The 24,476-nt window shown below is 43.7% G+C and overlaps 1 protein-coding gene across 1 annotated transcript; it reads left to right on the top strand.

Annotated features, from left to right (window-relative positions):
• The first annotated feature begins 1,332 nt into the window (after positions 1–1,332).
• On the top strand, positions 1,333–24,476 carry SOSTDC1 (sclerostin domain containing 1). The gene is made up of 2 exons (XM_077490698.1): positions 1,333–1,719; positions 21,839–24,476. Exons 1-2 carry the CDS (start codon positions 1,518–1,520, stop codon positions 22,264–22,266), a joined length of 630 nt encoding a protein of 209 aa, XP_077346824.1. The 5' UTR covers positions 1,333–1,517; the 3' UTR covers positions 22,267–24,476.

Here is a 24,476-nt window from a genome sequence, read left to right on the forward strand (position 1 = left end):
ACGGGCGGATTTTCCGTCGGAAAAAACATCCAAAGTTTTTCAGACGGAAAATCCGCACGTGTGTACGAGGTACAAGAGTGAGATCTCCCTGCCATAATTCTCAAGACTTAAAGCAATATTAAAACCCAAAAGCAAAAACACATGAAAACCCCCCCCATTGGTGGGCGGGACTTTGAAAGTGACCAAGAACAATAAATTGTATCAGAATTGCGCTCAAGCTTGGCTTGCATACACACGGTCGCACAAAAGTTCTCTGAACTTTCGACCCTCGTCGAGAACGCAGTGACGTACAACACTACGACGAGCCGAGAAAATGAAGTTCAGTGCTTCCGAGCATGGGTCGTATTGTTTCCGAGCGTGCGTAGGAATTTTTGCACGTCGGAATTTGTACAGACGAACGCAATTTTTACGATCTGGACTTTTTTCCGACCGAAAAAAAATAGAGAACCCGCTCTCAATCTTTTGCTGGCTGGAATTCCGCCAGCAAAAGTCCGATGGAGCGTACACACGGTCGGAAATTTCTGACCAAAAGCTAAGATTCCGACTCTTGCTGGCGGAATTTATTTATTTCAGTTGCTTATATAGCGCCATCAATTTACGCAGCACTTTACATAGACATTGTACATTCACATCAGTCCCTACCCTCAAGGAGCTTACAATCTAAGGTCCCTAACTCACATTCATACATACTAGGGACAATTTAGACAGGATCCAATTAATTAAGCATGTCTTTGGAGTGTGGGAGGAAACCCACGCAGGCACAGGGAGAACATGCAAACTCCAAGCAGGTAGTGTCGTGGTTTGGATTCGAACCAGCGACCCTTCTTACTGCTAGGTGAAAGTGGTATCCACTACACCACTGTGCCGCCCATTCCGATTGTGTCTATGGGGCTTTGGAGCGTCCAAAACCTAGAAGAAGCCAGAGGGCGACTCAGCCCACGAAGCTCCACCTGCAACTAAAATATCACTTTTTTTTTTTTTTTGGGTGGACTGGTCCTTTAAGAGTCCGCTCTTATGAATACAGTCGTCATGTACTCGTAGAACTAATCGGGACCTGCAGCTTTGTGCTGATTGTGCCGCGTCTCAGGCTAGCCTCTCCGCATAGCTCAAGGACGTCCCTGATAATTGCACCAGCAGGAGCTGGCCAACGCAGCCCAAACAAAGCAAACCATTGAACCCGGAGGCTAAATGGATCTCCTCCTTCCTGCCATTGTCATGTCAGACCTCCCAGGGTCACACTGACAATTTTTTATTTTTTCATTTTTTTTTTTTCTTGCTCTGTGTAACTTGCACCCCCTGTATTGTAAAGAACAGCATCGCTGTGCACTTTGGCTGCGAGCAAATCTCAGCAAGCCTGCCGATGGCCCTCCCACCATCACTTCCCCTCTGCAGAAGTTGACACCTGAATGAATGCCAAGCCCCCCCTGACTATATAAAGCCCAGGCATCTCCAGGCAAGTTCACAATCCCAAAAAGGCAGGAAGGCGAAAACCATTCAGATCCAGGCACCAGGCAACCATGCTCATCTCTCCCCTCCAACGCTGCCTCTTCTACCTCTCCTGCATCTTCTTCAAAAGCTGCTTGTCCTTCAAGAACGACGGCACGGAGATCCTCTACTCCCATGTGGATAAACATCTGCTGACCGCCGCCAACAGCAGCTCCATCAACCAAGCCCGCAACGGGGGCAGACACCCACTCGACTCGCCCGTGGACAGAACGAGTGAGTATCCCTTTAATTCGCTTTTTTCGAATATTACCACATGTTTCACCGCAAACGTGGCTTCTTCTGGAGCTTTTGTAGGACCTTAGTACTTTTTAACCACTAAAAATCCCTTTAATTATATTCCGTGTCGCTGTTTTTTTTGGGGGGGGGGGTGGTTATGTGATGCCACCGATTGGCAAAGTGATGTTTCGCTTTTCGATGGCCATTCAACTCGTTTGTAACAAAATATAAAAACATAGAAAAGCGATGGCAGAAAAAGACCAAGTAGTCCATCGAGTCTACCAATTATTTTTTATTTTATTTTTTTGTTGTTTTTGTTTTTTATTTTTTTCTATTTTTTTTTTTTTGTTTTTTCATTAACTTTTGTTTTTAGTTGAATTTCCAGGAACAGGTTGCCAAGCTGGTGTATTTTTTATTTGTATTTTTTTTTTTTTTTTTATAAATTCTTTTTATTTGTTTTAAAAGAGAAGGTTACAGAACAGAGCCTTGGGGCATTCCCGGTGTATTTTTATTGATGTAAAAAAAAAAAAAAAACAGGCAGAGCTACACCCAATCAACAACAAGAAAAAAATAAATTAAATTAAATGGGGATGATTTACTAAAAACTGCTTAATCTGGTGCAGCTGTGCATGTTAGCCAATCAGATTTTAACTTCAGCTTGTTCAGTTGAGCATCGACAATAGAACCTGGAAGCTGATTGGTTTCTGCGCAGAGCTGCAGCAGATTTTGCACTCTCCAGTTTTAGTAAATCGACCCCCTTAAAGTGACAAAGATGTGTAATTATACCCGGTGAAATATTCAATTCTTTTTTTTTTTTTTTTGTGCAATGGGGAAAGCTGCTGGCTGATGATGTGTGAGGACACCCAAACATGAAAGTGAAAACAGACATCGCTGCATCCAAAAATACAAAAATAAATACAATTGGAGTGACGCTGATTTTTATCAGCAGCTACCTTCAACCCACAGATATGTGCTAAAATGTCTGGTGTGAACAAGGAAGCATTAAAATAAAACACTATCAATAAAAATAACATAAATCACATGAGCTAATTCAAATAATTAAATTTTATAATTTTGTTTTTTGATAAAGTAGAAATATAAAAACACAGAAGAGTGATGGTAGAAAAACATTAAGTGGCCCATCAAGTCTGTTCATTTTATATATTTTTTGTTTGAATTTAACAAATTGGGGTCATTTATTTGTTTATTTTCTCCTATTTATTTATTTATTTTCACCTATTTTTTTTAAACATAGACCTATCTTTATCTCAAGCATGTTTAAATGCTCTTCCTGTTGATTAGCCCACTGCTGCTGCTGGAAGTCCGTTCCAAGCATTGACTACTCTTTTAGCACAATAATACTTTCCTTGTGAACTTTTTTTTTTTCCTGGTCATATCTCTGTTCTTGATCTTGGCTTCATATTGAAAATCATGTCCTGAACCTTATCCACACCCCCAAATGTAGTAAAAGGTTTCAGTCTTTCTCTTCTTTTCATGGGAAGCTGAACATAGCAAGCTTTACCAGTTTCTCCTGATATGTTTTATCTCTCAGATCTTTCACCGTTTTGGTACCGATCTTTGGACTCTTGGTAGACTTTAGCTTCATAATGAAAATTCTGTCCTCCTAAATCTCATCCATATCCTCAATATGTTAAAAGGTGTGTCTTTCTCTTCTTTCCTCAAAGCTGAACATACTAAGTTCTTCCAGTTTCTCCTGATATGTTTTATTGCCAAGACCTTTACCATTTTTTCGGTGCCAATCTTTGGACTCTTGGTAGTTGGTAGAGCTTAATACTGAAAATTCTGTCCTCCTGAACCTTATCCATACCCTCAGTGTTTTTTAAAGGTTTCAGTCCCTCTCTTCTTTCCTGGAAGCTGAACATACCAAGTTCTTTCAGTTTCTCCTGATATGTTTTATCTCTCAGACCTTTTACGATTCTTGGTGCCAACCTCTGGACTCTTAAGCTGGCTACACACTATACAAATTTTTTTTTTTGTCCAATTTCCTTTAGATATACCTTCAGCTATGTAGTGCAAGGGTCTGCCTGATTGCATACAATTTGAAAGTGTCTAGGTTTAACCTCATCTTATATGGTTTTGGTAAATCTAAACGAAAATTGTATATTGTGTAGCCAGCTTTAGTAGACCTTAGCTTCATACTGAAAATTCTGTCCTTCTGAACCTTGTCCACACCCTCATTGTATTAAAAAGTTTCAGTCTTTCGCTTCTTTCATTGAAGATGAACATACTAAGTATTTCTAGTTTCTCCTGATATGTTTTATTGTTCAGACCTTTCACTGTTTTTTGGTGAAAGGTCTCTGGACTCTTGGTGGACTTTGGTTTCATGCTGAAAATGTTGTCCTCCTGAACCTTATCCACACCTTTCAAAGTATTAAACGGTTTCACACTTTCTCTTCTTTCCTTAAAGTTAAACATACCATGTTCTTCCAGTTTCGCCTATGTTTTATCCCTCAGACCTTTCACCATTTTTGGTGGACCCTTGGTAGACCTTCAGAACACTATTCCTAAAATATGACACTTTTGTCGAATTCACAGGGTCTTTTTGCCACCAAACCTGTGTATTTAGCAACAAAGTGCCTTGGTAGACATTTCGAACAATATATTTCAGTTTATTCTAAGAATGTTTACATGGTTGGCTCACTACCTCTCAGATAAGTTCCCACTGACACCATTGATCTTTTTAGCTATCTTTGAGGGGGAATTCTTCCTAATGACTTCCCAGTGATCATCACACTAATGTATCAAGGCTTGTAGATATAGTCCTATTTAGGAAGGGTTCACTGAGTCGGGGAAGTTATTTCAAGAGTTCCTCTGTGTTGAAAAGGTTGAGAAAGGCTGTTATAGATAATCCCTTAGACCCTATAACATTTTTTGGTGCTGATCTCTGAACTCTTAGTAGACTTTCAGGACACAGTATTTAAAAAATGTTACACTTTAGTGGAATTCTCAAGGATATTTTGCCTTCAAGCCCGGCATTTATCAACATAATGCCTTAGTAGACCTTCAAGTCACTATATTTCAGCATAGACCAATGCTTATTCGCAAAATGTTATATTCACTGGCTCACTACCTCTGCTGGAAGTCTATTCCATGTATCAACTACTCCTTCTGTAAATCAAACTTTTTATCTTCCCTCCTGCTAGTCCTCTGCTCTTGGTCTTAGTTTTACATAAAAAAAATAATGCCCTCTTGAACCGTAATCTCACCCTAAAAGTATGTAAAGTTTCTATCTTTCCTTGAGGCTGGACATATTGAGCTCCTCCAGGTTTCGATTGATGTTTTATCCCTCAGACCTTTCACCATTCTAGGGTTTTATCCCTCAGACTATTCAGCATTCCAGGGTTTTATGCTTCAGACCTTTCACCATGCCAGGGTTTTATCCTTTAGACCAGGGGTCTCAAACTGGCGGCCCTCCAGCTGTTTGCGAAACTACAAATCCCATCATGCCTCTGCCTGCTGAAGTCATGCTTGGAACTGTCAGCCTTCTAATGTCTCATGGAACTTGTAGTATCACATCAGCTGGAGAGCCACCAGTTTGAGAACCCTGCTTTAGACTGTTCACCATGCCAAGGTTTATACCCTTCAGACCTTTCACCATTCCAGGGTTTTACCCTTCAGATCTTTCACCATTCCAGGGTTTTACCCTTCAGACCTTTCACCATTCCAGGGTTTTACCCTTCAGATCTTTCACCATTCCAGGGTTTTACCCTTCAGATCTTTCACCATTCCAGGGTTGTATCCCTCAAAACTTTCACCATTTGTGATGCCAGTCTCTGGACTCTCTCTCACTCTTGGTAGACGTTTAGGACACCGTGTTTCAAAAATATAATACTTTAGTCGAAATCCCAGAAATGTTTTGTCACCGAGTCTTGGTGTTTTTAAACACGTTTCATAAATATGACACTTTGTTAAAATTCCCAGGAATGTTTTGCCCACCACGACCGTGTATTTATCAACATTGTGCCTTGGTAGACCTTCAGAACATTTATATTTTAAAAAATGAAATTTTTTCTTTTTTAATAAAATAATCCTGATAACGTTTGGCTCATCAACAAATTGTTGAGTGTTCATAGATGGTACACTTTCCGAAAAAGGGAGATTGACAGAAAAACTAGTCAGTAGTAAGAAGAGCCGGCAACACTGTAATCCTTGAAGTGTCGTTTATTGGTACATCAGAGTGACAGTAAAACAATAAAGCTGATGCGTTTCGGCAATAGCCTTAGTTGTAGCTATGACTAAGGCTATTGCCGAAACGCGTCAGTATTATTGTTTTACTGTCACTCTGATGCACCAATAAACAACACTTCTTCCGACAGCTGGGGCGGATGAGTGACGAGAGGGCGTAACGTCCGCCCGAGGGGAGGGGCCGCCAGCGCTACAGCACACCGCACCGACGAACAAGAAGCAGGACATGGCTTGGAGCGGGGAGGTGAGAGACCCCAGCCCAGCCATGCGGGAGCCCACGGGGCAGTAGCTCGGAGCGGTGTAGCAGTATTCCACAGCCCTTGGAACAGAACACTACCTGACCCTCACAGCTCTCCGGATGGCCCCCCCCTCGTTCCCCCGCACAGCTGATTCCCTCGTCTAAGCATCAGGACTTCGGAGGTATCCGGGGATGTTTCTAGCAGGAGATACAGCAGAGAAAAGGACGGTAACTTCATTAACATCACAATGTCTCGGCAGAGTAATATATATGTATATAGGGGAAAGCAATCAATGTGAAAATGGAGACAGCTTAAGCTGGTAAGGGGAGTCTTGCATACATAGATGGTTAAAGCGTTTGATGTAAGGTGTGCACTAATGTGGCTGGGTGTTCCCGCTGAGTAGAGTTGAACCTCAAGAGTCCTAAAGGGAAGTCTTTTTTTGCATGGCCGGATAAACCATAAACAGGACTGCAGTTTTTTCACATATGCCTATATCGAAAGCTGCTTGATTTATTTTGAGTCAGGAACCTAGAAGGCAATGTCCTAAGACAGTGGTAGATCCGCTGGGTTGACACATTATTATCCCCGCAAGATAAAACTGATTAATACATCACAGACTATCCCAAAAATCGCATATGACAATTACACATGTGAAACAACACGCTGGAAAAGTCGCATGGTTCTAAAAATTATGGCGATAAACACATATTGACAAGGAGAGTCGCATATAGATATGTGGAGGAAGCCTCTGAGGGTCCACTTTTATCCTGTTGAGATTGCACCTGCTGAGAGAAGTATCCCCACCTGTGAGCAACATTGATTGCAGAATCAGTTTATACATATTAGAGCACGGACATAACGGAATGAGTTAGAAAAAGCATTTTTTTTCTCCGCTCTTTTTTTCTCTGGCATGCTTGGAGGTGATCAGAGAAGCAAATCTGATTTAAAGAATCCTAGAAGAAGATATAGCAAGGATGAATAAACTGTAACGGGATGTATTCGCTACCACACATTTTTAGGCCCAAACGCATGGCTGGATATATCTGGGGCAGGAAATTTAAAGGTGCAGCCCCAAGATATTGATGGCTCTATGGGATAGATGCGTATTGTCTCTGCAGCAGACAAATTGAACAAAACAAGACAGACTACCTCAATTATACATGACATTGTACATCTTAAACAGCACGGTGAAAAGTCGCATGAGTTGATTCCGGGACCTGTTCTCAGATCAATGCGCATTTTCCCCCGGACCTCTTATATATCTAATTTTTTTTTTTTTTCCTTTCTCTCCTTCCTGTGGGGTATACGTTTGAAATAAGGCTTGGGGGCCAATTCTTACAGCCTGTCTGTCAATTCTCCTTGTACTGGGCCTGGTACATCAAGATGGCACGTTGCTAAAGACACTCGATAACATATTCGGACGACTCTGCGCTCCCCAGGTTCCACAGGCCTATGCCTAGGGGAGGGTTGGCACAACACGAGGTCGCCCTTAGTCTAAGCAAAACATCCCCCCAGGATATATATTTATACCATTTAGAGGGGGTAATAACTTGGGGAAGCTGTTAAAGTAATAATAACGGGGTGCAGTATTAATCTACTGAGAGAGGAAGTCAACTGTGAGGGACCCCCGGGCAGTCAGCCAGTGGAACACAGGCATATGGTAGGAGGTAGGTTGGTAACCCCTAAGCAAAATTGGGGAGCAAAGAGATAAATAGAATTAATTAGCCACATAGAAGGCGAATCGCAGGAGGAAGCGACTCCAATGAGGATTCAGGACTAAAAGGAAAGAGTTACTGGGGTGCTCGGTTTCATATAAGTTTGAAATATAGTGAAATATGAGTAAATCAGCGAACAAGATGGCGAAAAGTGGAGCCTCACGAAATTTAAAAGATAAGAGCTATGATACGACTATTCAACAATATATGACACAAGGAGCAAGCCCCAAAGAATCGGGATCGGATAAAAGGCAACCAACCATCTCAGATTACAAGAAGGGAACAGGAAAACATAAGGGCGGAGGAGCACACCAGGACAGGGAGGACACAATAACACATAGCGAATGGGAGAGTAGTAAAATGGAAGAATCAAGGACAGAAGATCTCCCCCCCTCAAAAGGAGAAATGGCGGAGATGCTCTTAAAACTGGAGAATGCAATTAAAACAGATATTAGGGGACTTCGAGAAGATTTAGGAGGACTACTAGAGAGAGTAGAAGCTACAGAAAATCGCATCGACCTCCAAGCCTTAGAGTTAAACAAAGTGTCAGATCAATTAAAAATATTACAACTAACACAAAGGAATATGCTCTATAAATTGGAAGACCAGGAGAATAGAAGCAGAAGGCAAAACTTGAAGCTCCGCTCGATTCCGGAAACTAAAGGGGAAGATTTAAGATCAATACTAAATAGCATTCTATCCCCCTGCTGGGGAAATGAGACGGGAGCCCCCCTAAGGATCGATAGAATTCATAGAATCGGTAAAGCAAGAACTGGAGATTTGGATAGACCGAGAGATATAATTGTGCGGTTCACATTTTTTGATGAAAAAGAGGAAATATGGAAAAAGTTAAGGGGAAAAACCCCACTTGTGTATGAAGGTAGAGAAATACAGATATTTCCGGACATTGCACCCGAGACGCTTTTAAGGAAAAAACTTTTGAAACCCCTGTTAGTCGAACTGCAAGCCCATAACATTAAATACAGATGGGGTTTTCCTGCTTGCTTAATAGGGAACAAAGATGGTAAATCAGCAAAGCTGAGTTTCCCGGAAGATTTGGAAGAGTTCTGCGAGAAATTGGGAATATGCCCGCCTGCACTTCCAGGCTGGCAAGATGAAATAATTGGCTCAATGTAGGGGGAGGGGGGAAAGGGTTTGGGGAAAGGAAGAGGGGTGAAGGAGAAGGAAAGAAGGGAAGATATAAATCAAAACAAGGATGTGGAATTTAATACCTCCCGTCTCAGGGGAAGAGGCGGGAGAGGCGCAGGCGAAAAAGCCCCAAACCCTCATAACAAATAGATTAGGAGATGGTAGGGGTATGTACGACCATTAACCTAACAAGGGCCGATAATAGGCCATTGGGGTTGGGAGGAGGGGGGAGGGGGAGGGTTGGCGCGGGGAGTCAGGGGGGGGGGGGGGGAGGAGGGAGGCGGGAGGGTGTAAGGTGGGGGAAGGAAAGTAAAGTGGAAAGAGGGGTTAGGGAGGAAAGAGAAAGAAAAATAATGTGGACCACCCAAATAAACATGAGACAAAGTACCTTTGCAGGGCTGGGGAGCACTAGGACAAATAGATGGGTAACAGCAAAATAGACGGCTTGAAATTTATGTCCTATAATGTTAAGGGCATGAATACCCCAACAAAACGCCATAAGATCCTAGCAGAGCTAAAACGGTATGAGGCCGACGTTGTATCCCTCCAGGAGACTCATATCTCCCTCACATCAAACATAAGGCTGTACTCTAGCAACTATCCGGTCTGGTATTATAGCGATACCATATCGGCTAGAAGTAGAGGGGTAGCGATAGGGTTCTCTAAAAGTACAAGATTTCAATTAAGTGAAAAAATGTGCGATGCAGAGGGAAGATATCTGTTTCTAAAGGGTACTCTAGAGGAACTGGAGTGTACTTTGGTAAATATATATGCACCCAATAGCAATCCAATCAGTTTTTTAAATAAGACATTAAATAAACTTATGAATTTTAAAACAGGTTATGTAATTATGATGGGGGATATGAACTTCGGCCTCAATCCGGAAGTAGATAGTTCATCGGATGTAAAGAAGATGAGAAGCTCTGCACATAAAAATTTACTACAAAAGCTGTACAAAAATCAATTAGTAGATATATGGAGAGTAAAGAATCCTCTGGTACGTGACTATTCCTTCTATTCTACAGTCCATGGGACGTATTCACGTATCGACTATATTTTCATAGACCATGGGCTATTGGAATATGTGACGGACACGGGGATAGAAGTTATGACCCTCTCGGACCATGCTCCGGTAAAACTATGCTTGAATATTTCAAGGATAGGAAGGAAAACCTCTACATGGCGGTTGAATGAAGAGTTACTGCTTGGGGAGGAGGACAGAATAAAAATTGCGAGTGCGATCGAACAATATTTTATACATAACGACACAGAGGAAATCAAAAGCCATACGTTGTGGGATGCACATAAGGCCTATATAAGGGGGATACTGATATCTATGGGATCTAAAAAGAAAAAAATGAGAGCCGAAAAAATCAACAATTTAATGAGAGAGATACACCAGTTGGAACAGGTTCATAAAAAAAGTAGGTTACAAAAAGATCTGGTACTTAAAAAGATATTAACGGCAAGGATGGAGCTGAAGGACCTTCTAGACCAAGAAGCTAGGATGGTGTTTAAAGGATTGGCCAAGGAACAATATATATGGGGAGATAAACCAAGTAAGTTTCTAGCTAGAATGTTAAAAAAGAAAAAAGGGAAAAATTTTATTGGGGTAATTAAGAATAAAAATGGGAAAATGTTCCATACCACCAAAGATATAGCAGAAATCTTCAGATCATACTTTGAGGGGATATTCTCAGATAGTAAGGTAGGTGCAAATAACGGGGAGAAAGAGAAGAAGATTAGGGAATTCTTGGGAAAAACTATACTCACTAAAATTACCCCCACTGAAAGGGAGATGCTCGAAAGGCCAATCTCGGAAGAAGAAATAGTGAGAGCACTATTAAAATCAGCTATAGGAAAATCCCCGGGACCAGATGGTTTTACAACATTTTATTACAAAACATTCAGAGAAGCCCTTGTCCCCCAAATGTGCCGGTACATGAATGGTTTGGGAGAAGAATATGGAATGAGTAGGGAAGATTTAATGGCAACAATTACATTAATCCAGAAAGAAGGCAAGGATCCCACGCAGTGCACCAGCTACAGGCCGATCTCGCTGTTAAACGCAGATACAAAACTCTATGCTAAAGTACTTGCAGAGCGAATGAAGGATTTAATGACAACACTGGTTCACCCAGATCAGACAGGATTCATAGGGGGTCGGGAAGGGAAGGACAACGGAATAAAGACACTCCTCCTACTCCAGAAGATGCGACAGGGTGGAACCCCCAGTCTGCTTCTGTCGCTGGACGCACAGAAAGCCTTCGACAGAGTAGACTGGGGGTTTATGTTTAAGACACTGGAGAAGATGGGGTTAGGATCAAAGATGATACAGAGGGTGAAGGTATTGTACGAACACCCAAAGACATGTATAAAAGTTAATGGGTGTGAGTCAGAGGCCTTTGAGATGGAGAGGGGTACAAGGCAAGGTTGCCCGCTTTCGCCCCTCCTATTTGTGCTCTCTTTGGAACCACTTTTAGCGGCAATAAGGGGAGACCCTGGAATAGAGGGGGTGAAAGTGGGAAAAGTTGAATACAAATACTCCGCTTTTGCGGACGATATATTATTGTATTTAAACAACCCCAAGACATCTATGCCAGAATTATTAAATCTACTAGACCAATATGGGGAAGTGTCAAACTTTAAAATTAATAGGTCAAAATCGGAGATAATGAATATTAATATTAGCAAGCGAGAGGCACAAAGTATGCAACAGAATTGGAAAATCCAGTGGAGGAGCGAACTGAAATATTTAGGGATAAAACTATCAAAAACAGAAAGGAAAATGTACCGCTGTAACTACATTCCGTTATTAGATGAGATACAGGCAGAATGTAAAAGGTGTAGTTATAGACCACTATCGTGGTTGGGGAGAATAAACTCATTAAAGATGATAATATTCCCTAAGATCCTATATAGGTTTCAGATGCTCCCAATACCTTTGTCCAATGTATACCTATCGAAATTAAAAACCATCCTAATGAAATTTATCTGGAAAAATAAAAAAGCTAGGGTGGCCTTCGCGACACTTCGACAACCAAAAAATAGGGGTGGAGTGGCAATGCCAGACGTGCAGACTTATTATGAAGCAGTTGTAGTGTCCAGAGTGAGTGAATGGAGTAGAAGGGATAACACAGAGAAAAGATGGGTGAGATTGGAACACGAATTATGCAGAACAAAATTGGAGAAGCAAATTTGGAACCCACCACATGAGAGAAGTGTATTTTTGGAAGGGAACAACATTACACGAAACACGTTGCGGATTTGGGATAAGATATATAGGCAATTTAATGGGAAATACAATTCACCACTTATAGCGTTAAAGCACAATAATTTTTTTTTACCAGGGTGTCAGGAGATAGGAGGAAACTGGGTCAAGGAAGAGGTAAAATTAAAAGATGTAATGAAAGGGGAAGGGATAGCACCATATCACGAGTTGGCACAAAAAAAAGAGATGATGATAATTGATGAGTGGAGGTACGCACAGCTTTCAAGTTTTATTAAAAAACTCCCCCCACAGATTAGAACAGCGGAAGATTTAACTCCTTTGGAACAATTATGTTCATTAAAGACATCAAAGAAAATTGTTTCGAGATGGTATAGAACGCTGGTGGAGGGAGTAGAGCTGGGGGTACCTGTGTACATCAAAAAATGGGGGAGGGAACTAGGAACACAACCAGATAACACAATATTAAGGAAAATATTTAAATTAGTGCATGGCTCAGCGGTAGATGCTGGAACTACGGAAATGAGTTTCAAATGTATGACGAGATGGTACTACACCCCAGAGAGGAAAAGTAAATTTCAGCGGGATGGTGTTAGGGAGTGTTGGCGGGGATGTAAAGAGTTGGGCACGATGACACATCTGTGGTGGAGTTGTCCAAAAATAGAACTGTACTGGAACCAAATCCTAGCCTTCATTAAAGAGATTACTAACAAAGAGGTGAAAGCTGATCCCTGGGTAGTGTTATTCCATGGGACAAAAATTGGGCTCAGACAATATAAGGAATCGGTGATTCCCCATTTGCTGAATGCAGGTAAAAAACTAATACCGAAAAAATGGCAAGAGAAGGAGGCCCCGTCAATGTGGGAATGGGTGGATGCGGTAGAAAAGACCTATAAGATGGAGTGTTTGAGAGTCAGCTTGGAAGAGCGGAGTAATACACCAATCATAGAGAAATGGAAGTGTTGGGCAGATTTTAGGAAGAAATGGCTCATCTCAGAGGGGTTGAGAAAGCCCTAAAATAGGTGTAGACAAGATACAATAAGGTACAAACTAGATAGAAATTAAAACTCTCACAGGGAAAACAAGATAAGGTGGTCCACAGATAGGAAGGAGGGGGGGGGGGGGGGTCGAGGTAAGAACTAGAAGGGGGATAAGATGGGAGTGTGATACCGGAGGGATGATATGGTTATTATGAAGGTTGTTAGCCTGGCATTAACACTCTCAAAAAAAAAAAAAAAAAAAAAAAAAAACTTGCCACTATGATGTGACTGCATGGAAGGGACGCTGAGCTGTAAGCTGAGATGGTCCCATGGTTATTAAATTGATTTCACTGAGTGGTTAAAAAAAAAAAAAAAAAAAAAAAAAAAAAAAAAAAATAAACAACACTTCAAGGATTACAGTGTTGCCGGCTCTTCTTACTACTGTTGCATTGGAGTGTGTTGGGACACATTGAGCCTTGGCACCTGTGAGTGGACCTGGTCTATGGATTGAGTTGTCCCTGCAGAGAGCGCTGTTACTTTTCTTCTTTTCCATGCAGAGAAACTAGTCAGTTTTGAAATTCAGGGACATTGCCAGGTACAGATCCTCAGAAGCTGGAGACCGGGGATAGTTGGTAGGGTGTGCGTGTTTTTACTGAATGGGCTCACTGCCTAGAAGTAAGATGTGACTGCTGGTGCCAAAAGTCTTACAGGGCTGGTATGCCAGATTAATGATACCTGTCAAGTGGAGGAATAGAGTCGATCAAACTTAAAAAAATTGGGGTCTTTCTGTGCATTGTGTATCTGTGTATGATCAGCTGTATTTGGAAAACATTGAATAATTGACATTAGTTTCTGATGCAGAAGAGCTTACAATCTAATCCCTGCACTCTACCATAATTATACATAAAAAGGGCAATTACCTGAGAGCTAACCTGTTACATAAATTCCAACGAATAGCTCTAGGCATGCACTACATTGAACCCCTCCACAGTAACGCATAACTACCAACCACTGAGCAGGCAACGTTGTACACAGAGATAATACCTCGGCTTGGTGGACAGTTTGTATTGCCCATTGCTGCAACATGTAGGTCAGTTATGTGATTCCTTATAGTGTATGGCTCTCGTGCCCAACCTGCACCCAGGGGCCATATGTGGCCCTTTAGTACCCCCCCCCCCCCCCCAAGTCTCTGTTGTATCTGATAATCTCCTGTCCTATGTTGAATATTATGTGTGGTCCTAAAGTGCTGTTGAGGGCCACAGCTGAGATTGCCTACACATATGCTCTCTGATGGTAGAGTCGGATCACTGGGGGGGGGGGGAGACTGAGGAAATGCTTCCTCTGGCCTGCAGCAGACTGATGACATCATCTGAGCCTAGGCAAAGTCACTGACTGGAGCTCAAGGAGATAATAAAATGTGGAGCTGTTTCTGGAAAACTATATTGTTGCTGTACATTGCGGCACGTCTGGACTTTCTTCATGGAGACACGGCCCCTTTAATAGCATCATGGGTCCCTGGGCAAAGTAGTTCACTGGGGCCCCAATCCCTGCCAGGATTTCTCTCCTATTACACACAAGAAGCAGCAGTAGTAAGATGTTCCTCCTTTGGGGTTCTTCCTTAGCCCCTGCAAAGCCTCTGAAGAGCAACGGAAACTGCGGGATGAAAATAGAGAGGGGAGATGTAATTCCTACTGTGGATTTAGCCCAGTGACAGGCTGCTGCTTTACCCGCAGCTCAGATTCCGGGACTCTGCCTGGGGCACGGCTATCCCGGGACTGCTTAGTAAAAATCGTGGCTGTCCCGGCAAATCCAGGACAGTTGGCAAGCATGATGCAAGATTATCATGGGGCCTCCATGCACCTGGTGGCGCTTGGGCAGGGCCCAGTTGTGCCCATGTGTTAAGATGGCCCTACATGGAGGCTTACATGGAGTTATTGAGATGTCCACCTAAAAATTAACCTGTCCTGGTGGGAATTTCCTTCTGTAAATGCTAGTGGCCTGGCTGTCATGCCAGTGACTCAAAGTACTGAACAGCCAGGCAACTAGCATCTTCAAGTAAGAAAATGACAGCTCACATTTTTCCATTTTGCCATGACAGGTCTCCTTGGCTCAATATGTAGATCATGCCTCTATTGTCTCTTTTACGAGAGAATATAACAGATTTGGACATTTGGATCTTTATGGGAAAATTAAAAGACAGGTCCATCCTGAGAAAGGACTAGTGATAATATTGGAATTTTTTCCTGCTAAAAGCTTGTTGTTCACCAGCTTGATGCAGAGAACTATGATGCATAGCCCATGCATGCTTTAAAAAAAAAAATCTGCCTTGCAGGACGGAGTCCTGGGTCCAATTCCTACCAGGACCACTCACATATGAAAAATCTACCTTGCAGCATGGGGTCCTTGTTCAAACTCCTACCAGGAGCAATCGCATATGAAAAGTCTACCTTGCAGCACGGGGTCCTGGGTCCAATTCCTACCAGGGACACTCACATCTTAAAAGTTTGCCTTGCAGAGCGGGGTCCTGGGTCCAATTCCTACAAGGTCCATTCGCATATAAAAAGTCTACCCTGCAGCACGGGGTCCATGTTGCAATTCCCACTAGGACCATGCACATTTAGAAACATCTGCCACGCTGCATGGGATCTTGGGTCCAATTCCTACCAGGTCCACTCACACCCCATTCACACTTGTGCAACTTGTAATGCGACTCTCCAATGGCAACCATTCATATATGTGCGACTTAAAGTTGCAGTGACTTCAAAGTAGTTCATGCACTACGTTGATCTGACTTTAATGCAACTTGAGGGGTATAGACTTTTGAGGGTTAACATTAAAGTTGCATGAAAGTCATACCTGAATGTTTTACATGCAACTGTTATCCATTATCTTTGGTCAAAGCCAAAGTCACATCCAATTCATACCCATCCAAAGTTGCTATTGTTATAAGGTGTGATTGGGGCAGAATGTGAAGGTGTAATTGGGGCGGAAGGTGAAGGTGTGATTGGGGGAGGAAGGTGGAGGTGTGATTGGGGGAGGAAGGTGGAGGTGTGATTGGGGGAGGAAGGTGAAGGTGTGATTGGGGGAGGAAGGTGGAGGTATGATTGGGACGGAAGGTGGAGGTATGATTGGAACGGAAGGTGGAGGTATGATTGGGGCGGAAGGTGGAGGTATGATTGGGGCGGAAGGTGGAGGTATGATTGGGGCAAAAGGTGGAGGTATGATTGGGACGGAAGGTGGAGGTATGATTGGGGCGGAAGGTGGAGGTATGATTGGGACGGAAGGTGGAGGTATGATTGGGACGGAAGGTGGCGGTATGATTGGGACGGAAGGTGGCGGTATGATTGGGGCGGAAGGTGGAGGTATGATTGGGACGGAAGGTGGAGGTATGATTGGGGCGGAAGGTGGAGGTATGATTGGGGCGGAAGGTGGAGGTATGATTGGGGCGGAATGTGGAGGTATGATTGGGGCGGAAGGTGGAGGTATGATTGGGGCGGAAGGTGGAGGTATGATTGGGGCGGAAGGTGGAGGTATGATTGGGGCGGAAGGTGGAGGTATGATTGGGGCGGAAGGTGGAGGTATGATTGGGGCGGAAGGTGGAGGTATGATTGGGGCGGAAGGTGGAGGTGTGATTGGGGCAGAAGGTGGAGGTGGTATTGGGGCAGATGGTGAAGGTGTAATTGGGTCGGAAGGTGGAGGTGTGATTGGGCTAGAAGATGAAGGTATGAAGGAACCATAAGTAAATATAATTTCTATGCATTGGAAAAAAAATCAGATCTTTTGTATCAGTCAGAATGTTTCCTAATATTCTCCTGCCGTGGAACGCCACGGGACCTCCAGCCCCGAACTGACAAACGCCTTGTGCTCCTGTCAGTGATATATTCCGGGTATGACAGGTAACCGTACACCCTCCCCCCCTCCACTTCCCCAATTCTTCCTGTCTAATGTTACATCCCCACACAGCTGAATGGCTTCGCTAAAAACGATACAAGAAGAACGCATTTTCCGATCTCCTGGTGACACCGCCACGTCCTGTCCTATACAACAACGCACAATAGAAAGATTAGCTGAACACCCAGAGAGACCACACCCGCCCCGTGTGAAAAGGCCTGATGGTGATTGTAATAAAAGTGCCGTGTAACACTTCCAGGTATTTTTTTACCTCTCACAGAGATCACAGTACTCCCCTGACAATGCCTTCATCTGATTTTTTTTTCGCTTGTTTGCTGTCTGCTGGTCAGTCCGGCGCTTACCCCATTCAGGTGGCGGGTGGTGGGCAGTGGCTCCTGTGTCCTCTACTCCTTCATGGTGGCTTCCGCCATCCATCTCCTCCCCTCCGTCTAGGTGTCCAATAGGATCGCCTGTCCTTTCAGCCAATTTGAGTGCTTTACGACCCCCCCCCCCATAGCAGATTTACTGCTACAGGGCAGCCGCAGAGTCAAGTGTTTATGTGTGTGTGTGTGTGTGTATATATATATATATATATATATTATGTATATGTGATTTTACACAGCAGGAGCTGATAAGCGGGTTCTGTGGACCCAATGTCTGCCGCGAGTCACCGATCGCTCGTTACACAGACAGAATGCCAGTCTGCCTATGTAAACAGCAGACTCTGCATTCACCTGGTGATATTGCCAGTAACACACCTCCTGTATTAGAGTGCCTCCACTGGATGAAGGAGCACAGGGGGCACAGCAGACAGCAGCATTGTCAGTCTGGGCTCTGGGGGGGGGGGGGGGGGGGGTGTTGGATGTACAAGCAGATTTAAATACACTAACAAATTGAAGCCAAACTCCAGCTCACGCGTTCTAATCATTTACAGCAGTCTTTTTTTTTTCCCCTTTTGGGATAATAGATAATAAAAGCTGACCATTGTAGTCACCCCTGTCAGTGGTAAATGTTGTTTTTTTTTTTTTTTATCAGAAAAAAGGTTTTATTTAAACTTTTACAGTACATGATATGAAATTCAGTATACCGTAGCAGAAAAAAAGGGTAAAACGTTCGACATAGTATGCCAGTGGTAAATGGTTTAGCTCATACATGGAAACATATACATTCTGCTGGAGAGCCTGAGCTTCTGAAAAACAACAGGCTTACTGGCCGGATCACCAGATGAAAATAGAGGAAATAAAGAAAACGAATGCAGCCATCACATCTAAGAATTGATAAGTTGCAACATAATAATGTTGGGTGACAGTGAGGATTTTACATCCATAATGTGAAATGATAGCAATAAAAGATATCGATATAATAAAACGATTTATTAATGCTGCCTATGTTGCCTAAAATGTGGGTGTCACGTGGCATATTCCTGCCCCCACGTTGGGAAATCTGCCCATTCCGAGCCGCCATGACACCTCTTCACACCTCCGCCCCATGAGCAGGCCGAGTGATCGCCGGATCTCCTTCCGCCCTCACCTGTCTTTGGCTCTTGACAAATGCAAAGTATCATCCAGACACGAAATACTTTGTTTCTGTTCCAGCGTTTGTTTTCACTTCCTGGTGGAACGCGTCTCCAGGGCCCCCGGCACAAGCAAACACGTCCCCATTATTAATGAAAGCATCGCCGCCCTCCCCTCACCGGATCTCCAAGGTGATGTGTCTGACGGGAGGGGAGAATTCTGGGTCACGCTTGGCAGGCTGGCTGCAGCCCCGGGGCAGTTCAGTGCGTGGATCTCTGACAGTTGTGAAATTTCAAGGCGCAGCCAACGTGCTGCGATTGTTAAAGCTGAACTCCGGGATAAGCAAATATTGTCTAAATCCATTCATCATGTGAATTCTTCCTTGAGTCTTGGAGTTCTTTGTGTATTTCTTCCAGATCTCTGCAGTAATTCAGGCTGAGACTTCCCCTCTGTGCAGGAGCTTCCTGTAATAAAGACCGCTCACTGCTGCTCTCTGTCCTTGTGCAGGGGGGGACTGGTCTTGTCTCCGCCCCCCTCTTGTCATTTTCTGCAGGCATCCTATAGCGGGTGGAGCCTGCTGGGTCCCTCCCACCATTCACCGCTGCTCTCTCTCCTTGTGCAGGGAGGCTGGTCTTGTCTCCACCCTCTTCTGTCGTTTTCTGCAGGCAGCCTATAGTGGGTGGAGCCTGCTGGGTCCCTCCTACCATTCACCGCTGCTCTCTCTCCTTGTGCATCCTTTTGCATATCCCCCCCCCCCCCAGCTTTCTAAGATGGCATAGAGGGACAGTGCACCACACTGTTTGTGATGTCATTTTTCTTCAATAAAAAACTGTTTGGGCGTAATTGAAGATCCTTGGTGTGCTGGCGAATATCTACATTATATTGTGTATATTTCAGTATCCAGCTGGAGGTCACTACAGCAACCAGTACCTTAAGAGCTTATTCCAGGAATGTGTGTGTGATGGGAGTATGGACTGTGTACTGACACCAATGATGGGGCACTATTCCTCCCACTGACACCAATGATGGGCCACTATTCCTCCCACTGACACCAATGATGGGGCGCTATTCCTCCCACTGACACCAATGATGGGGCACTATTCCTCCCACTGACACCAATGATGGGACGCTATTCCTCCTACTGACACCAATGATGGGACACTATTCCTCCTACTGACACCAATGATGGGGCACTATTCCTCCCACTGACACCAATGATGGGGCACTATTCCTCCCACTGACACCAATGATGGGGCACTATTCCTCCCACTGACACCAATGATGGGGCACTATTCCTCCCACTGACGCCAATGATGGGGCACTATTCCTCCCACTGACGCCAATGATGGGGCACTATTCCTCCCACTGACACCAATGATGGGGCACTATTCCTCCCACTGACGCCAATGATGGGGTGCTATTTCTCCCACTTACACCAATGATGGGGCACTATTCCTCCCACTGACGCCAATGATGGGGCTCTATTTCTCCCACTTACACCAATGATAGGGTGCAATTCCTCCCTCTGACAACAATGGGGCACTATTCCTCCCACTCACACCAATGATGAGGCACTATTCCTCCCTCTGACACCAACAATGGGGCACTATTCTTCCTACTACTGACCACAGGCATGGTGTTCTCCTACTGACACTGGAGCATTTTCTACCCCCACTGTCCATGGTCTGGCCATTTGTTAGGAAAGTTTGGAGACCCCTGTTCTATACTCAGACAAAAATGGCAAAATTGACAGATAAATACTCTAAAAATGTAAAAGAAAAAAAACAGACTTGATCTTTCTCTACCATCACTCTTCTGTGTTTCCATGCCTATTGATTGTATAAGGTAAAAATGAGGTCATTACTATAGCTACAGTAGAGAAGGTAGCTGCTATGGGGCCCAGAAGAACAGGGGACCCATAACTCATTTAGGCAGGCAGCTGAAGCACTTGGAAAACACACTTGGGGAAGAAAATGAATGTTTATAGAGTTCAAGAACCTGCAGTGTTATTAGTATTCCTTGGGGAGCAAATTTTGAGATGGCCATGAGAGAAAAATGGGGCCTTATTACATATAATTGTGGCCCCTGATAAAAAGTAAAACATATAAAAAAAAAACAAGAGAAGTTTCCCAGTATCTTCTAGCCCGAGGGGGATGACAAATTTGTGGAGGTGAGGTGGAAACCAGACAAAAAACGCGCTCTCACCAGATCAGAGCGAAGATTCCAGGACGTGGCGATGAGATGTTTTGGCGTGACCCATTGTCATTAGCCGACCGTCTCTTTCCGCTGGAGCAGGAAGCAGTCATCACTTTCATTACTATATAAAGGTCTTGTGGAATTCCGTCTCAGCCTGTTCCTCTTTTGTTTTGTCATCTAGTGAGGGTTCTCAGGTTGCCTGTAAACATAATTAAAGTCATCACTTCCAACATCTGACTAAGCTTGGAGTTAATGGAAGCTGTCCCGACTTAACCATGGCACTGGGTGAGCATGTAAAATAGCCTGGCTTCTTTTTTCTAGTAACAGGTAGACAATTGTCATTGAAACAAATGTTCCCGTTGGAAGATTTTCCTATTCAAGTGACTATTAGTCCTGGTAGTGATGGTCACCAGGACAAATAGAGAGGGAGAATCTTCCCAGCAGGGGCCAAGAGTAATAAAAATCCAGTCTTGATTCTTCCACACTTTATCCAAAATACAAATTTTTGGATTTAGATACATTTCAATAATTACACCTAATGCAAAATACAGTGATTGGTAAAAGGTGTGACAAGGTCAACTAAACTTGGGTCCGTAGCCTATTCATTCTTGAGCTAGCATTACTCTAGAACAGCCTTTCTCAACCTTTTCACACCAGGAGAAACACAAAAAAATTGTCCTAGGTCTCAGGGAATACCTGCTAAAACACCTTTATCAGGGGTAATTTCCCCTTATGTGGTTGGGATGCCCCCCCTTACAGTGGCTGCTTCAATAATCAAGCTCCTCTCTCGAAAAGAAGGCCAATGATCAATTTAGGTGGTGGGCCTTTGAAGGCCACATTCTACTTCAATCATTTATGGTTATCTTAGCAGTAAATAGTCCAGCATGCAACACGCAGCCTGTAACCCTTGGCACCAAAACCATAATACGCTCATTGTTGATGGCAAAATATACATATAAGTATTTATTATTAATCATTTTATTTTATCTTTTTCTAGGCCATAATCAAGTTGGGTGCCGAGAACTAAGGTCCACCAAGTATATATCGGATGGTCAGTGCACTAGTTTGAGGCCCTTAAAGGAACTGGTTTGTGCTGGAGAGTGCCTTCCTCTTCCCATTTTACCCAACTGGATCGGAGGTGGCTACGGTCTCAAATACTGGAGCCGCAGGAGCACCCAGGAATGGCGCTGTGTCAACGACAAAACCCGGACCCAGCGCATACAGCTGCAGTGCGCCGATGGCACCAGCAGAACCTACAAAGTGACAGTAGTTACTTCCTGCAAGTGCAAAAGGTACACCAGGCAGCACAACGAGTCCAGCCACAACTACGAAGGCAACGTCAAACCCATCCACCCCCACCATCACGGCCACCACAGCCGGGACAAAAAAAGACTCAGCAAAATCAGCAGGCTCATCTCAAGCTAGACTTGGGCCACCAAAGACTGGGACTTCATTGTAAACCCAGGGGGCTCTGTCCCACTAGACTGAATTGGATATTTTTCTCCAATGGAACTCTCGGGTCACTCTCTGACCATTAAAGCTACGTTACTGATATACAGATTTTTTATATACTCTAATTTCATTTTGAAGGACTGAGATTTTATTTTTGAGAAATTGGGGAGGAAAAAAAAAAAAAACTGCCAAAGCTTTATGGCTAAAGCTGATAACTGTGTCAAACGCGCTTCAACCAGATTTTAAGAAGTCAAATGGTCTTATTTATCAATGCATCATAAGGGTGATGTTCTAAGTGCAGTGATGCATTGGGGTTGATTTACTAAACCTGGAGACTGCAAAATCTGGTGTAGCTGTGCGTGGTAGCCAATCAGCTTCCAACTTCAGCTTGTTCAAGTAAGCTTCGAGAAACAAATAATGGAAGCTGATTGGTTTCTACGAAGAGCTACACCAGATTTTACACGCTTTTAGTAAATCAACCCCATAGTAATCAGTTAGATTTTGGGCAAAGTGGCAGGTTCACTTGACAGGTCACCCTGATACTTACCTACTTCATGTTGCCCACCACCCAGTTTGCCTTTTGGAGCCCTAAATCTAATGAACCTTGTCCCATCCCCTACATGTTTAAGCCTGACAACTGCCCGAGCACAGGGGAAAAAGGGGGAAGGTAACATGCCCCCCACCCCCCCATACCTGGAAGTACTGGGTATATCCATGAGCATTACAGATGAATGGAGCGTCAGAGAGTACCTGTAGCTGGTGGGCATGTCATGTCAGGTGAATCTGTCACCTTGCCTTGAATGGCAACATCTTTCATTGGTTTAGAGCAGTCAGAACAGCAGAAGATGACTGCTGATTGGTTACTGAGGGTACATGCATTTTTTTTCAATTGCACCTTGCCTTATTAAAGGGAACCTGTCACAACGCATATACATATAATGCCAATTATTTTTTCCCTTTTTAAAAAGGGCATTGTTCATAGTTCTAATTTGAGGCTTAATTTAATTTAATTTGATATGGTGCAAAGTGCAATGATGTGCAGTAATCCAAAGAAGCCTGAGGGCAGCTACTGGTTTTCAAAAGGCAACAGTATACATACATTGAGAGATATATATATATATATATATATATATATATATATATATATATATATATATATATATACATATACATGTTTTTTTTTCTCAGTGAATAGGTGCAGGAACTCCCCCCTTTCACGTCACCTTAATCTCCACCCTCTACCCACCTCCAAGCACCATCCCTCAGTTCTACCCCCTCAGTCCCACCTCCCAGAATTTTTTTTTTCGTGCTAAGTAGTTTGTATATAATTTGCAAATGAAAGGCAGTAATATATTATCACCCTCAGCCACTGCCGGGACATGGCCACTCAAGTGCCCAGGGCGAAGATGGGGAAACGGCAATCCACCCCCCCCCCCCCCCAAAATGTATGAGCATTATGTGTCAGCAAAAATCCCCTCCCTCCTCTCCAAAAAACAAAACAAAAAAACACTAATCTTCACACTTACCCCCTAAGCATAAATATCCTTTGCAAATCCAAATTCTTCCCAAAAAAAAAAAATCCCCCTCTTCCAGCCCCCCAGCCTAAAAAATCCTTTCCCTCCCCAAATCCCCCCCCCCCTCTACATCTCAAATTTTTCCTCTGAGTATAAATCCTCTCCCCCCCCCCTCCAAATTCCCCTCTCCCAGCACAAATCCCCCCCAAATACTCTCTCCTAGCACTAATCCCACCCCCAAATTTCCCATACTATCATCCCTACTAGCACAAATCCCCCCTCTCTCCAATCCCCTTTCCTAACATAGGTTCCCCCCCCCAAATCCCCCCTTCTAGCAAAATACCCCAAATCCCCACCGTGCCCAGGGCAGCCACCCTTTGTCCCAGCCCAGCCAGCAACAATAGAGCCCCCCAGAGAAAATAAATCCCTTCGCGCAACAATAGACCTCCTCAGCAACAACCGATCTCTCTAGAAACAATAGATCCCCCAGGAACAATAGATCCACCCTAGCAACAATATGTCCCACTAGCCAGCAACAATAAGCCCCTTCCTCAACAGTAGATCTCTCCAATCAACAATTGACTTCCAGCAGCAATAGATCCCTAAGCAGCCAGCAGCAATAGAACCTCCAGCACTCCTTGTCATTATATACATACTGCGTTCCCCCTG

This window comes from Lithobates pipiens, unplaced genomic scaffold (genome assembly GCF_037356315.1).
Source record: "Lithobates pipiens isolate NorthernLeopardFrog02 unplaced genomic scaffold, aLitPip1_a1.2 Scaffold_19, whole genome shotgun sequence".
Lineage (NCBI taxonomy): Eukaryota > Metazoa > Chordata > Amphibia > Anura > Ranidae > Lithobates > Lithobates pipiens.